Below are 16,715 nucleotides of genomic sequence, written 5' to 3'. Positions count from 1 at the left end.
GATTTTAAAAACAAAATGTTTATTCTAGAAAGCAAATTATCATTTTTTCATACGTGTGTATCGGCTCAACGATAAGTATACTCGTACAATAAAAAAATTCAAAGAGCCAACTAAAACATTATCATACATTGATCAATAACTATACTTCATCAAAGTATGCATGAAGTACTGTAATTAAAAAAAAAAAGGTTATCATTTTTTATTATTTTTGCAGTACAATAATTTTCTTAAAGTATGTACTTACGACAATCTTGTTTCAGTATACAAGTGTCGAGATGCCTGACGTAACCAGGTTTGCAGACGCACTTTCTTTGTCCACAAGGCTCCTGTCCGCAGCTGGAGGCTCCATTGCAGTTTTTATCACAAGGAGCATCGCAAGGCACCACATGGGCATTTGGATCATCGCAGCCTGTAAAAAATATTTATAAGATATTAATTTATTTATTTTTACATAAACGGCATAAATTGCCTTTAACATATATAGAACATTAACATGAAAAAAAAACATATATAAATACACAACAGAAAATGATAACAATAGTAACAAGTAGGTAAATACACATAAGCAACCAAAAATATTAACGAAATAAATACATAAAGATGAAAAAGAAAAACATTATTGAACATAAAAAAAAGTTTAAAAATTATATTGCGAGAGAAAAAAAGAAATCAGACTCGTTTTATAACTATCAAGTCTAGAACTAAATATATCAGCATTGTCCTCATACTTATTATAATATCTGTGGAGCCTAGGGATAGGCGAGTGCATGCTTGGCCCTAGAACTTGCCAAACTAAAAGGAGATCTGTGGCGAGCATGTCGACCAGGTACACGGAAACACACCAACTCCAGGAAATCTGGACAGTCAAGGAATGAATTGATCACTTTATAAAGGAATAATATTAGGTCAGTTAGGATTCTTCTATCGGAAAGATTTAAAAGATTTGTTAAAGATAATAATTATAGTAACTGGAATATGTAGATTGAAATGAATATATTTTAGAAATTTCTAAGGAGTAGGCGAGTCCATGCTTGGTCCTAGTACTTGCAAAACTTTTTATTTTAAATTTTAAATTCGGAGCTCGATTGTTGTGAACTCCTGAATCTCATTAACTTCAAAATACCTAATCAAGTCACTAGAAGTACGGAGTTGTTTGCAACTACGAGTACATACGTAGCTACTAACTATGCACGACACTCTCCGATTCCGCGTTTACATTCCTTAGCCAACAAATTTACTTGTGAAATAGACATTTTTAATACGACAATTATCAATTTTAAAACGTTCTTAAATGCACTGTTTGAAACAAATTATTAATGTCGTAATAAAACTTTCTTTTTCATACAATTCTTTCTCTGTTTTTGATGTGTATTATTATTATCTTATCTCTTTCTGATATTAATTTATAAAATATTTTTGTGTACCGTATATTATATTATTTTCACATATATACTTACTGTTAACTAATTTTCATTATTTGTTTTTAACAATAATTTGTTGATACCATTTTTTTTTTATACTTATAAGTATATGAAAATGTATTTTTTTTTGCTTGAATTCTTTACAAGTTATTTACAATTTGCTTTTTAATTCAATTACTTTTATTATATCCATTATTTTTTTTCTTTTTTACTGTGTAAAGTTTCACTTTTTATTTTGCATGGCAGTATGCTTCTTATTGTTTCTAAATGTATACAAAAAATCATTGTTTATCTTTTAAATTTTTACGCACTATGTTTGTACTCACCTGTATATTTTTTGTAAATGCCCCTTGGGCGTATTGTAAAATTAAATAAATAAAAACAAAAAGAAGATCTGTGGCGAGCATGCTGACCAGGTACACGGAAACACACCAACTCCAGCAAATCTGGACAGTCAATGAATGAATTGATCACTTTATAAAATAATAATATTAGGCCAGTTATGATTCTTCTATAGGAGAGTTTTAAAAGATCTGCTAAAGATAACAATTAATCACAATTAAATAAAGTAGCTGGAATATGTTTGTTTAAAATGAATATATTTTAGAAATGTCTTCTGACGCGCTCGAGTGAATCAGAATGTAAACTATAATGGGACGACCATACTGGAGAAATATATTCTAAACGACTTCTAACCAGACTTTCTAAAGTGACTTGATTGGTGTGATATTTTTTAATTTGATAGTAATCCTGCAAATAAATCCCAACATACTTAGCGCCTCATTTGAAATCTTGTCAATATGTTTGATAAATGTAAGTTTATCATCAAAAATTACGCCAAGATCCCTAATGAAATCAACCCTTTCAATTGTTGCGTGGTTCAACAAATAATTAAAAATCAAAGGTTTCTGTCTTTTAGAAAAGGAAGTTACCTGGCATTTATCTATATTGAGAAACAAATTATTTTTATTCAAGATATATTGAAGTCGCAAAATATTTTTCAGTCTATACTCACATAGAAGGTTTGTGAAGAAAGGCACGTCGACTGATATCGTCAAGGGCAACATTGTTTTTTTCACAGTCTGGTGGTGTTTTTTTTTAATAGTAAATTGTAATACGGCGATAATAAAATATTCTTACATTTATCGGGTAACACACACTGTCCACCTTTGTCAAGGAATCCTTGTGAGCACTGGCACCGCGGATGGCACAAATGATCGAAACCGAGCGGAGGGGGTGAACATTTCACTGTGACTCCTTGCATGTAGCTCATACAATCTGGTTCAAATGCACAATATGGGGGACACCAATTCCACTGCTCATTGATTCCGCATCTTTCGGGCGCTGTAAGTAAATCAAAAAAAGTTATCTAAGCTGGTTTCTCCGCATGCGTCCCTTTTTGAATATTAAAATGATTAAAAGCATGTATACAATACTCAGTTCACTAATGTAGATGAACTATTTCTTCAAAAATTCATTAATAAATATGGGAAAATAACATTAGACTCCACTTAACATAAATTTTTTAACATGACCCCATTAAAAATAAAAACACGAAAAAAAATATCGGGTTTAAAAGAGAGGCGTATGCTGAGGATTTCTTAAAATTGATTTTAGTGTGTTTTATTCAATTATTTAAATGGATCATTTTTTATTTTGATTTTTTATCTGTTTCAATGTTATTATATTATACATATATGTTTTATTGTTATAAGATTTTCGACATGTTGTAGAGTAATTTTTTTTCCAAAAATATCCAAAGCTGAACGTTTGAGGAATACCTATTTTGCGCTGTGTCAAAATTCAATAAGATATCGCATAGTGGGCTGGGGTGGAGCTGCAATCTTTATATTTGACCAGTTAATAAAGGTGCAGAAGGCAATTATATAAATTTTATTAAAAAAGTCTTCAAGTAGTGAATCGGGACCTTTATTTTGAAAAGCCAAAATGTTGAATGCAAGTCAAATGTTTATAAAGACACTTTTAGTAGACATATACAAAAACAAAACAAGACTTATCATCACCCATACTAAAAGCACTAGATCTAAAACTGAAAGCAAAATATACATTCCACCTGTGAAAATTTATTTTGCTCAAAGACATTTGATTTTTAAAGGCCCTCGTGTAAACAATATGCTCCCACAAGAAATATTATGTTTAGCTAAAAACGAATTTAAAATTCGAAGAAAATAGACGTTCAGTTTTAAATATGGGAAGGAGCCAGTTAGAGCAGCAAGAGTTTGTGTGTAATTCACTTTTTTTTCAGCGTGGTGTTTTTTTTAAATATTATTTTGTCAAATTTCATATTTCACTAGATTCTTGTATTTTTCTTTCAGTTTATACCTTCTTGGAGATTTTTCTACATATTTTTTTCACATGCATACTCTGAGAATTAGATTTTTTTAGTTCCATCATTTTTGTAAGATTTTTATAGTTTTTAATATTATTATTATCTTTCATAAGATTTCTATATTCAAATCATCTCTAGACATTACTAAAATTAAATATACTGTTTTATATAAAAATAAATAAATGCTGCCTATATCAGAACAGGTATTTACTATATTTTGTGAGGATAGATAGTACCCAATATGTTCGCTTATAATCTAATTTAAATTTAATTTAACATAATTGTATCACACCTAATTTTACTAAATTCTAACCTTTTTCATTGTTTTGCTAAGAGGACAAGTATTAGTATTATTTCCTATAATAAATGCCGATTTTTGGCACTTAACTGAATAATATTATTTCGAGTATATGATTAAGTGAATAAGAAAGAAAAACATATCAACAGATAGAGCTGTTTCAATTTGCGATTCGCAAAGCAAAATCTAATACAATTTAAGAGATCCGAATGAGTTATAACTGAAAATTACAGTTTTTTTTTTTTTTGTAGATGTGTACCTAATAATAAGCTAGTATTGCAGTTTTCATATATTATTCATATAGCTGACTGCATGTGACTATGGACGGGTCAGTTACAGTACCTACTTTGAAGGTTGAAAGGTTCCCGTGTCATCTTTGATCTATTCTTTTTGTAACCCTTTTCTTCTTTTTATTTTCTATTCATTTTACTTTTTGCGAAGACATTGTAATTTTTAATAAGAAACTGCATTGGCGAGTTTATTGTTATAAAGAAACAACATACTAATCAATAAATGATACTGTTTTTTGAAATTCAAACGAAAAATAGTAAATAAAAAAAATGTCGCTAATATTGTGTTATAACAACAAAGATTTTATAAATATTTTTAAAAAAATATATGCCATAGAAAAAACTTATGTACGTCAAGGAGTCAAGACGCATAAACTATAAATGAATTAGTAATAGAGGAACATTAAATGAGTATTATAATTTTCTTAGCTCGACAGTAATTTCAAAACGACTGAGATTCGTCACCCAGGAACCTTCTGCTTTGCAGCTAGATAGTTAAATAATTTTAATTAAATTTTAACAATACTTACGACATCGGAAAATGCTTATGCAAACATTGTTGTTGTCTCGCACATACTGTGGGATGCACTCGCATCCTGGATTATCACCCTGGCACGGATGCCAATCCCATGGATCTGGGACGTCTAAAGAAGCATTTTGGCAAGTCCGCATTGGCTCCATACAGGGGCTGTATTGTTCATTACGCTTATTACACACTCCTGTTAAAAAAAAAAAAAAAAAACAGTGATTCTAAATGGTACCTGAGTAGGTACTACTGGTAAAACGTATGTCCATCATCAAAAAAAATACACTAGTGAATTTGGTGGATGTATATAAAAAAAAGTTCTTTAAAATTTCAATCCCCCTCAATTACAGCGTATATTTTTTCTTGCTATATTAGGCAAGGAGATTTTAAAAATTTATTTTTAGACCATGGAAAATGCATTATAAAATATTTTTTAAACAGTTTTAGTCGTTCTTCCGTTGTCCGTTAGAGGGATAAGTAACTGAAGATTATTATATTATATCTTTTGAGCTGCAGGTCAGCTCACACATAACCTTTCGACTGCGCAGTTATGCGAGAACTGGTATAAAATACACTACGCTTTGTCTGATTCTGGATCATGAAACTGCGTAAGTGCTTTAGTTTCTTTAAGGCTGTCCCTAAGAACAGAATTTTTCAGGTCCGCGCATGCGCAAATAGAGATTTTTAATATCTGTGGAACCAATTCTAACAAACACATCCAGGCTTATTTCATTTGTATCGTGACGGTTTTATAACAAATTAACTTGAAACGATGACATTATAATATTAAGCTATAAATTAAAACTCTTTTATGCTGAAGTTATGGCATAAAATTGCTTTTTAGCTAATTGCAAAGCACCTAATATGAATTTCAGTGTTAGTAGTAGGCACGAATTTTACCTATATAAGTGACTGCTTCCCAAATCGAAAACTTCACCGCACCTCCTGCGAATGCATACCACTTTATTCATTTTGTCCAAAGTGCATGCCTCAGTTTTGCATGCTGTACGAATCTCGACATTTAGTATCATCACACATTGGCCGAAAATATCGCATTTCAATAGCATTTAGCCTACTTTTATTCAATTTTTTCCAATTGCATACTTCTATTCCATACATTAGCATCGATACCACAATTTCGTTGCAAGCTTATAATTTTGTCACCCTCCTGCAACCAACATTCATTCGCCAAGCTTGATAACAATGTACCATTTGCCTTGCTTCTGGCACTCACCTTCTTTTCAATACCTTTTTCTGTATTTTTATCCCTAGTTATCGATCCCCCTATGTATGCAAGCAACACTTATGTATGCAAGTAAAACATGGAACTAGCAGAAGAAGGATGAAAGCCGATTGAACGCGGTTGAAATTCTATCTCTTAGACGAATGAGTGGGTATCAATGTATGACACGGTTACGAATGATGAAATCAGGCAAGAGTGAAAATCTGAGTCAGGTATAAATGCTAAGATTAAAAAAGGGCCTCTAAAGTGGTTTGGTGATATAGAACAAATGAATGATGAAAGAATGCTAAAACAGGTATATGTGGCGAAGAGAATGAACGGTAACGTGGAACGAAAACGAACAAGGAACACCTAGCATTATCAGATAAACCAAAATCTTTAGTCTGGTCATGTCAAAAGCAGGCAGAAGTTTTGGGTAGTTTCAGCCCATTTTTTAATAAAATATTTTTAATGTTTTTTTTTTTTGATTAACAGTTTTAATTTGCTGGTCAAATTTTTTTAGAGTATATACCGAACACTGACGAACGTTTTTATGCAAAAAAGTCTATTTTTCAAATAATGAAGGTTACTTCCTTTTCCCCAAACACGGTTGATTTTAATAAATAAAACTTAGCGGCCTTCATTTCATGAAATTTTCGTAGTTTAATAAATGTTAAGTATCCGCCGGATATTGAGATATTATCTGGTATCCGGCCGGATAGGCCGGATACCTATCCAAAATAGTAAAAAATAAATGGTTTTTGGTATTATTTGGTTTCTTTAAATATTTATATATCTGATATTTTTCACTACTTACTGTGATTATAAGCTACTTACCGCACAGTGCAACAGGAATGCAAATATTTGATTTTGATGAAATATGCGTGTTGATGGGATTCAGCACATATCCTGGACGACATACGCATCGTCTTTTAGGACATTCCACTGTACATCCTGCTTCGGGGTTCAAATTCCCACACATTTTATCACATGGCGTAGGACAAAGCTCTAGAAGAGCGTTAGGATCTTCACAACCTGAAAACCACAAAAAAACTAAATATCTACAAAAAATTTATTACAATATTTTGAGTTTGTCCAAATGTTTTTAGACAAAAGATTGGGTTTCACCTCCTAGGAAGGGAGTCATTAAGATTAACAAATCACAATAGAAATAGAGAGTGCTTTAGAGAAAAAAATATGTAAATATAGGCGTTAACAGGGCTTATGGCCGGTTATTAGCTGGTTTAAATGGCCACTTTAAATAATGTGTAACATTCAAAATTTAGCCATTATTTAAGCATCAATACTTCTTCAATTTTTTCATCTTTTTAGAGTACTTCCTCCACATACTCGAAACCACTTAAAAGACCGTGGATCTTCTAATCGGTTTCACTTATTAAAAAAACAGTGTATTTTTGACAATAAACGAGTTTCTCTTTTTAAATTTTAAATTTTAAATTTTAAATTTTGTTTATCACGACTGCCCCTTTTACTGTAAGTGGCAAATGATATGGAGGGCCTTTGTCAGATGTTGTCATTCGGCTTCATGACCATATTGCGAACACCAAAAACTGTACTTACTAATATCACAATATTAACATATTAAAACTGAAGAACATTTAAGATAAGGTAATATAGAAGTCTAGGCATCTACAGGTCTTATGACCTGGCATTGGCTGGTTTAAATGGCCACGTGTGTTGATATATCACAATAGCCTATGTTCCAAATAGTAATTTTACAAATGTTTTTTATAAATATATTTTTTATTTTTTTGTTCATAAAAATTATTTCATCTGTTCATTTTAGTGGAGTTAAAGAGCTGAAACCTATATTGTTGTGTAGCAATTTATCTGATTGAATTTTTTCACATACCGGGCAACACCTTCCATGTGAAATAATTCATTCCTTTACTAAAATCAACAGATTCAAGAAACAGAGATGTTTAAATACAGGCAAAATGGTAAATGTTACTAGGTGGCAACCTAAACCAGCCAATGACAGCTCGTAACCCCATACCTAGACTTCCATATTTCCTTCTCGAAAATGTTCTCGGTCTGTCTTGTAATTTGTAAAAAAATTAATTCTCTTGAATCGGTTATTCTACATCGTTTCATTAAAAAAATTTTCGGGAAAATGGAAGAAAAATATTACTATTTTTATTCCGAAATGGGGACATTTTTTAATACCATGAGCCATGCAGAACATACATTTAACGCAAACTTTATCTGCATTATAAAAATAATTAGCTGCTTTCTTGGAGTCCTTTAAAATCATACAGAAAATCATTCTTTTTATTATTCCCTATACACCAAACGGACAGAGTATTTAAGTCAGCCTGTAATTTATAACAATCGTCTGTTGACTTGGCGTTTGAGAATATTTTAAAGTCATCAGCATAAATTAAACATTTAGATTTTAGTTAATATAGAAAATCGTTTGTAAAAATTAAGAATAGAAGAGGTCATGGGTGAGAGCCATGAGGTACCCCTGATGTGTTCCAGGTTTGAGTCGAAGCCATTTACAGCTACAATTTGGTGTATGTTGGTAATATAAGCCATCCTAGTTGATCACCAAGAATGTCAACGTTTTTCAATTTTTTTTCAAGTGTGGAATGATTAACTCAATCAAATGCTTTCATAAAATTGGTATATACAAATGTCCAAAAAGAGTATCGGGTATTTGTTAGTTCAATAAAACAAAAACTGCTAGTAATCAAGTTTTTTGTTTGTTAAATATTATAATACAAAATGGAAAGTTATGTCGAGAAGAACATGTAATCCAAATGGTGATCGTTACGCTGCTGGCATTCTTCTAATCTGGAACGAAGATTGGTGATAACACACTGACACAAAGCCTTTGGTATTCCTAATGTTTTGTTTCAATTTCGTTAGGTTCGTCGGATAAATCTCATAAATCTTACTTCTAAGGTATCCCCATACGAAATAGTTAAGCGGGCTAAGATCGGGACTTCTGGGAGGCCAGTTGATGTTACCTCTGCGTGAAATTACCTAATTAGGGAATAATTCGTTGACAGCTTCAATCGATTGATTTGATGTATGGCAAGTGCCCCGTTTTGTTGGAACTACATTCTTGAGTTGAAACCTTAAAACTCCTGCAACTCTGGGCAAAAAAGTTTCGCAGCATACATGTTCAATGATGGATAAAGACGGATTTTGACGAACTGACGCCTTCACCTCTTTGATTTTTCCTGGTCGCGGACTGAACAAGGGCGACCAGAGTTTTGAATTTTTACCGTTGCACCTGTGTTTTCGAACATCCGGATCCATTTTCGAATGCTATCTTCACTTGGTGCATTGCGTGTACGATACTCCGCGCGATACAAACGTTGAGCAGACACTATTAAATCACCGTTACGATAATACGCTCGTACGCGCGATGCGTCCCCGGGTACTTCTCCATTGCGACTAAAACTCCACAAAATGGCGGATTCCACGATACCCTTCCCCGCGCCCCTCCGTCGCTCCAAATCAACTTCAGCGCTAAAACGAATACCCGATACTCTTTTTGGACATGTTGTATAACATCTACTTGTGTTTTTGGAATTGGAATTGAAAAATATAATGCAAATATTCCAGTAAGTTAGAAATCGATTTTTTTTGAACAAACGGTGCTGTACGCAGAGCAATTGGGTAACGTTGTTATATATACGAATATAAACGAGAGATTTAAAAAACTCCAAAACTGGACAACACACTTACAGATATGGAAATTTTTACGTCATTTTTGTTACCAGATTTGTGAATAGGAATTGTGTGTATGAGTTTCCATAAATTTGGGAAACTGCCTTCGTTAAGAGATTTATTAAGTATTAAGTGCAGAGGTTTAGCAAGTTAATGACCACAGTTGATAATAAATATATAGGAAGGATACCGTCCAAACCTGCGCCTTGGTTTAGGTTTAATTTCAAAAACTTTTGTTCGATCTTAATTAATGAAAACTCAATTTTTCAAGAAAATTATAACAGAAAGCTTCAGAGAAGAAACTCATTATATTTAACTAATAAACTACCATTCAAGTCAATATTTTTGAAAAGTTAGCCAATGTTATAGCTGTTATAACGTTATAACGACAATACCGTCTCATTCGTAAAGTATTAATCAAACCTAACATGTCAACCCGTTAATGGTGACGTTTTGGAATACTTACATAAATCTGGTGTTACGCAGGTTGATCCTATTCGCACAAAACCTGGAGCACATCGGCATTCCGGTATGCACGGGTAATCCAATGGAGGACTTGGGCACTCTCTTACAAATCCATCCACATAAGAGGGGCAGTCCAACTCAAAGGTACAATATGCAGGACATGGTACCAATACCTCATTTACACCACATTGAGTAGCTGTAATAAAACAATTATTAGGTATTATACTCAGAGGTTTTCCAAAGAGCCAATACTGATAGAGAACTTTTGTTGAATGAGAAGATTCGGTAAATCTCATATCTGGGGCATCTACTGCGTGGAGAGAAATTCCATTTTCTTCAAATGACTTTCAAATAGATTACCTAGAAGCCGATAGGAGACAAAAATTCTGCGCAATATAAGAGATTGGACCGGAATAATACGTTTAAAAGGACTGTTCCAGGCAGCGCAAGAGAGGGAAGTATTCACCACAGTGATCGCCTACCAAAGGGGAAACCTGACACTCCACACGAAGAAGAAGAAGTATTAAACAACTCTTTTAAAGATAAACCTATAATTCCTATGAGACTTTTTATGCACATTCTTGCTCAATGCTGATTATCGTGGTCTCTGGGGATGTCAGGCACTAGGTGTTTGATATGCCTTCTTTTTTCCGGCACTGGGCCTTGTTGAAGGCAACGTTTAGTGACGATCCCGTTAGTTCCTTTATTTGGTGGTTTCATCTTGTAAAGAAAACCATCTTCTTGCTCCTTTAACTTGAACTGTCCCAGTTACTTCCAGCTTTCGGACTCTCCTTGTTCTTTTTTACAATATGTCCGAAACTAGATTCATCCATTTTCTGCATTTTATGGAGAGTTTTTTGCTTATTCAACAAACTGGTAATAAAATGTCCTGTGATTTGTATTTATATACACAATTAATTTATTAAACATTAACAATATAACATAACTTTGATTTTTTAATAAATAGTGTTTTAAGAAACCACATTTTTACAGTTAAAATTTTTCTACGCTTGCTATATAAGAAGAAAAAATAGCCCAGCATTTTTGTCAGCGCAGCGGTGGCCTAATTATGGTGGTACCGATGAATACGGTTAATGGATTAATTACAAAAGAACTTGCATGAAATAAAAAATCATGAAATGTGTTGTGATAAAAAAAAAACTATATTTGCTAAGAGCTATTTTATTTCACCAAGGGTGTAACGATGTTCCATCAGTGTATCACTTCTTTGTAATTTGAGTAGAGCACATCAAACTTGCAAAAATGGGATTGATCTGAAAGGTTCATAATGTTGTTCGTCTTCTTCTTCTTCAGCCTGTAGCCACCGACTCCTGAACGAAGGCCTCCTCCATCCCCCTCCACGCCAAATGATCTAAAGTTCGACATGGTTGGTTTTAGAGAGGTTTCGACATTTGAACGCCACGCTTGGTGAGCGAATTGGCAAGCTGATGTTTATTCTATGAAAGCTGCTACCTTTTTTCATATTTTCTTCTAGCCGATTTTTTGTAGTTTTGTAGCGCTGGGAGCTCGCTATTTACCCTTTCCCTATCTGCTATGATACTTATGGTAATATCAGTGGTATTCCCTGAGTTTCGCTGAGCCTAAAACCACTCTGGGATGCTATAGAGTAGGACTTGTTAGTAGTGTTGCTGGTGTTTTTGCAACATTATGTTTTGTAGCATTTTTAGGAACACACTCTCGGTTAGAGATGTTTGTCATGAGTGTACTACTACTACTACTATTTGAATCCCTGGTGCATGGTGTTCTACTAATACTTTTTTTTGTGATTCTATGAATTTGAATTATGATTGTGCCCTAATTAATTAGAGAATCAATATTTCCGGTTTAAAATTTAATTCGTACATTGTAAGTGTATACATGGCTGACCTTATACTGGATCAAAGATTTGGTTTAGGAACGTAGGAAATGAAATTATAAAATGTGGTCAGAGTTAAGACAAGTTTGATTTCCCAGTGCATTCTAGGTGAGGAGGATCTCGACTTTATGAACGACTCGACTCTACAACCTTTTAAAAAATAACCACATTATCTTTTTTCTCCCTTATCAAAATAATCATATTTCCAACTAACATGCAAATCCCACTCAATTCTCCTGGACATTGTATCCACAAACACTTGTCAGATTTCATTTAAAAACAACTTATTCACCTGTATTGTCCATTCAACAAGAAATTAGTCAGACTTACGTGTGCTTGAATTTTGTCCATTGGTCGTCTTCAAAGTGGATATTAACAGTAAAGCCAGTGCCTTTACTAGACACATCATACTGTTTAAACTAGTATGCAATCAAAATGCAGTAACCTTCCAATGAAATGACTTAAAAGTTATGTTTTATCCTTTTTATTGTTATAAAAAGGATAAAACATACTCACTTACATTTAATATTATTAGAGTCGTGATGTCAAATGATTACGATATACGAATGTATAAAACTGTTGCGTTTATCCAAATTGATAATAATCATATAAACAAAGCGTTGCACTGCTTTTATTGTAGTTTTTTTAATAACTGGACGCTGTTAAAATAAAATTGACGTTTGAAAAAACTATTAATATATTTAAATGGTTTTTACAGAACTCACGAAGTTTAAATAAAAAGTTTAATCTAAAATTGATCAAATAACAATACCAAGGCCACCAGATTACAAAGAACGAACAATTTATTTTTGTGTGTGGGCATCACCAAACCAACATATTTATGTTCTCAGAATTGGTGTGCGATATGTGGTGGACAAGCTGTTTTTATAGTCTATTGACTGGCGACTGAAGCATAAGGCTGATCATCTCGTCTTTGTGTTACAATAATAATCAAGGTAGGCTACACTTGGTCTACCAGTGGAGCGTTCACATTTTCACATCTCTAAAATATTATTTTAGAGTCCTCCAGTTTTGGTAAATTTACCTATGTCTCTTAAATAAAAAAACTTTTAAAGGAAATTATTTTTCTTGCTGTACAGGGCATGTTTATTCACTATTGTGAAGATACGGAGAACGGGGTGGTTTGCACTTCTTTTGGCCACATACACCATCTCTCCTCGACCGATGCGTTGCGACTCAATGCGTACGCTGGTTTAAGACAAAAACATTAAATAAAAATAAAATTCGTCCTTGACACCAATACATGAGGAAGGGAAATTGGAATAAGATCTCAAAAGTCACGTGGTCTTAAGTATGTGCTCTTCTTCTTCCAAGTCGGTCCTTCAATGCTGAGAATCGTGATCACTATGAACACTTCTGATTAGTCTGTTCCACTCCAGTCTGTCCTCAGCCCGACGTACTGACTCATCAAATTTTAGCCCCGTAGCCACCTTTATTTGGTCTGTCCATCTATATGGGATTCTACCCCGGCTTCTCCTATCTTAAACTCGGCCAGACATTATTGCCTTTTCTAGATTGTCTGGCTCACGTCTAGCAATATGTCCAAAGAAAGACAGTATCCTTCTCAAACACACCACTGATAGACGATTTGTAATATGGAGCTCTTCCAGTATCGATGCATTCGTCCTTCTGGATATCCAAGGCACTCGCAGCAGCCTTCTCTAACACCACATCTCGAATGCATAGATCCTTTTCCTCTCGTAGGCACGCATTGTCCCGTTTCAGCCCCATACAGGAAAACGGAGAATATCAGGGCTTCCATCAACCGCTTTTTTGTGTCTATTGATATACCTCGATCTCGCCAAATCTTATCCAAACGGTTCATTGCTTCTTTGGCCATTTGAATCCTGCGACCAATCTTAGGTCTACAACTGCCGTTGTTAGAGATAAGCGAGCCGAGGTACACAAAGTTATTTATCAGTTATTATTTCAAGGTCTTGCATCTGTCTTGTCCTTAGGAGACTGCCAGCTCTGTCTACAATCATTAGCTTTGTCTTACTTTTATTTATTTTATGAACCAGAGCCTTACTCTCCAACTCTATCCGTCTGAAGGCTCTGTCTGAATCCGTATGCGCTCTAATTACCCCGAATTTTCGAATTTAAAATTACTTATTTCCCTATCGCATTTTAAATATTCTCTCAAAAAAAAGTAGCCACCTTAAAACGACTTAAAATTTAAATAAATCGTAATTAAAGTAAACATTGCTCGCTGGAACATCATTTCTGTCACTTGGAATGCGGTAACATGTGTACCGTAGGTTACTTGAGGCCTCCGTAAATATCGATCGATGAGTAGTGTATCTTCGTGATCACTCAGGAAAATTTATCTCCAACTATACTGTCACACAATGAGGGTATTTTATTTTTTATTTTATTGAAATAAACAATAAAATAAAAAATAAAAAAAAAAAAATAAAATAAATTTAATTGTATTTGTAACTAATATTTTACATATTAGTTACAAATACAATTAAATATACATACATGTAAGCATAAGTAATGCAGAGTATTTAAAACAATATTATTAATTAAGAAAGAAATATAAACTATATAAAAGAATAAAATATTACCAGTTATAGAATTATCGATAAAAAAAGATAATTTGGTATTTGAAATACTTTGAACCAGTTAAAAAAAACTAAGAAAACAATTTTGAATAACATTTAAAAATATATATATATGTATTATTATTGAAAACGAATATTTAGGTAAATAGTATATGTTTATGTATAAAAATATATAATGATGTAAAAAAAATGATAAAGAGAAATATTTTTTACTTATAAATTAATTCAAGAAAAGAAACGAAAAAAGAAAAAAAATCACTAATAAAGAAGTTTAAAACATTTTTTTAACAATAGTAACAAATAGTTACCTAGAACTATTACCAATGAAATAAAGAAGAAGAGCCGTTCTATATGTACTAAATTTCATGTGAAATGAGTCACCAATGTCCTAGTACTTATTGCCTAGAGAGTGAAGTCTATTGATGACTGCATTTTTACCATATGATGTCGAAGTATTGTTGCCACAGTATCGGTAGGTTTGCCGAGATGTCCTTTTCGGTACATTAAAACTAATTAGTGATAAAAGTGCAGGGGTGTCAAACATAAAATGGATTATCTTATATAAATTTAATAAATCAGTTATAACTCTCCTATCACTTAGTCTCAATAATTTCAAAATAAACAGTAACAAATCATAATTTAAAAATTCAATACCAACACCTAATTTAAAATTTATAAATCGTAAAAACTTATTTTGGACCTTTTCAATACAATATTGGTGCCTAGAATAATGAGGAGCCCAGATTGTAGAGTTGTACTCCAAAATGCTTCTTACAAGTGACGTGTACATTATTTTAAGTGCACCAATATCTTTGAAATCTTTAGTGGTTCTGATAATGAAACCCAACATTCTTAGAGATCTATTACTAATGCTATTAATGTGACCAATAAATGATAATTTGGTATCGAAAATAACACCTAAATCACGTATTTCGGAAACGGATACAATTATGTACGGAAACGGGTATGTTACTTTAGTGCTTAAATGTGACCTACCCAAAACTTGAAGATCCAGGGCCGGTAGTATATCTTCGTAATCCCTCTGGAGAATTTATCTTCAACTACACCAGCATGGTGAAGGAATGAATTCTGTATCTTCTGATTATAATTGCCCCCTGGTAAGATTTACACTGGAGATGTCTCGAATATGATAAAATAATTATGTTTCCACGTAACCATGGATTTTTACATTTTTTTGGTATTATTTCCGTGTTAAAAATATTAATATCAGTAGTATGAATTCAAAAATAAAAATTATTTTACCGAATGTTATTAAATATTTGGAAATAACCACTTTTTTAATTTCCTGTATCTTTATTGAAGACATGATTAAATTGATTACAAATTCGAACAAGCTATTATTGTGAAGACCCCTCGTGTGTTCTTTAACATGAATATCAACACTTCTTGATGTTCTTCTAAGGTAAGCTGAAGGACAATAATTAGTTTAAATGAAAGCGGCCTCCGCGGTGTAGTGGTCAAGACGTTTGACTCACAAACGGAAGGTTCCGGGTTCGATTCCTAGTGAGATTTTTCTCAAGACCAAGTGTTCTGTGCTGTAATTCACCACTGGCATAAAGCCTCCTGGCCTTTGTGGTGCAATAAAAAATAAAAAATACAAAATACAAAACGTCAGTCAGTCAGAAAAGTCGGTAAGTGGTCATATAAAATATTTAATTACATTTAGTCAAATGTTTTACTTGAAGTTAATGCTTTAAATATTAATAGTAAAACAATATTTTGTTCAATTAACGTTTTAACATAATATAATTCGTAAGGGTTTATAAAAATATTTTCATATGCAATGCTAAAAATACATACATGAAAAATATTTTCCTCTCTTAAAACTGTGATTTGTGATAATTATTTAAATGAAAAAGTTCAGCCCCATGGGAAATTGTATATAATAAATAATTTCTTGCGTTCGCTAAACACTGATTTGAATCTACTATATACGTTTATTTTATTTTTTAAATA

The 16,715-nt window shown here is 32.8% G+C and overlaps 1 protein-coding gene across 1 annotated transcript in view; it reads right to left on the bottom strand.

Annotated features, from left to right (window-relative positions):
• LOC148283769 (zonadhesin-like) overlaps positions 1–16,414 on the bottom strand; it is a 28,281-nt gene extending 11,867 nt beyond the window's left edge. Inside the window, exons 1-6 of the mRNA XM_088243299.1 lie at positions 15,735–16,414; positions 10,276–10,470; positions 6,945–7,142; positions 4,890–5,078; positions 2,562–2,765; positions 245–409 (exon numbers count right to left, since the gene is read on the bottom strand). Of these exons, the coding sequence (XP_088099425.1) occupies positions 245–409; positions 2,562–2,765; positions 4,890–5,078; positions 6,945–7,089 (703 nt within the window). The 5' untranslated portion in view covers positions 7,090–7,142; positions 10,276–10,470; positions 15,735–16,414. The remainder of the gene's footprint in view (positions 1–244; positions 410–2,561; positions 2,766–4,889; positions 5,079–6,944; positions 7,143–10,275; positions 10,471–15,734) is intronic.
• Between the last annotated feature and the right edge of the window lie 301 nt (positions 16,415–16,715).

Source organism: Micrasema longulum, unplaced genomic scaffold (assembly GCF_059751315.1).
Source record: "Micrasema longulum isolate JH-2025_06_02 unplaced genomic scaffold, ASM5975131v1 h1tg000199l, whole genome shotgun sequence".
NCBI classification, from domain to species: Eukaryota; Metazoa; Arthropoda; class Insecta; order Trichoptera; family Brachycentridae; genus Micrasema; species Micrasema longulum.
This window is presented reverse-complemented; position numbering and strand designations above follow the sequence as displayed.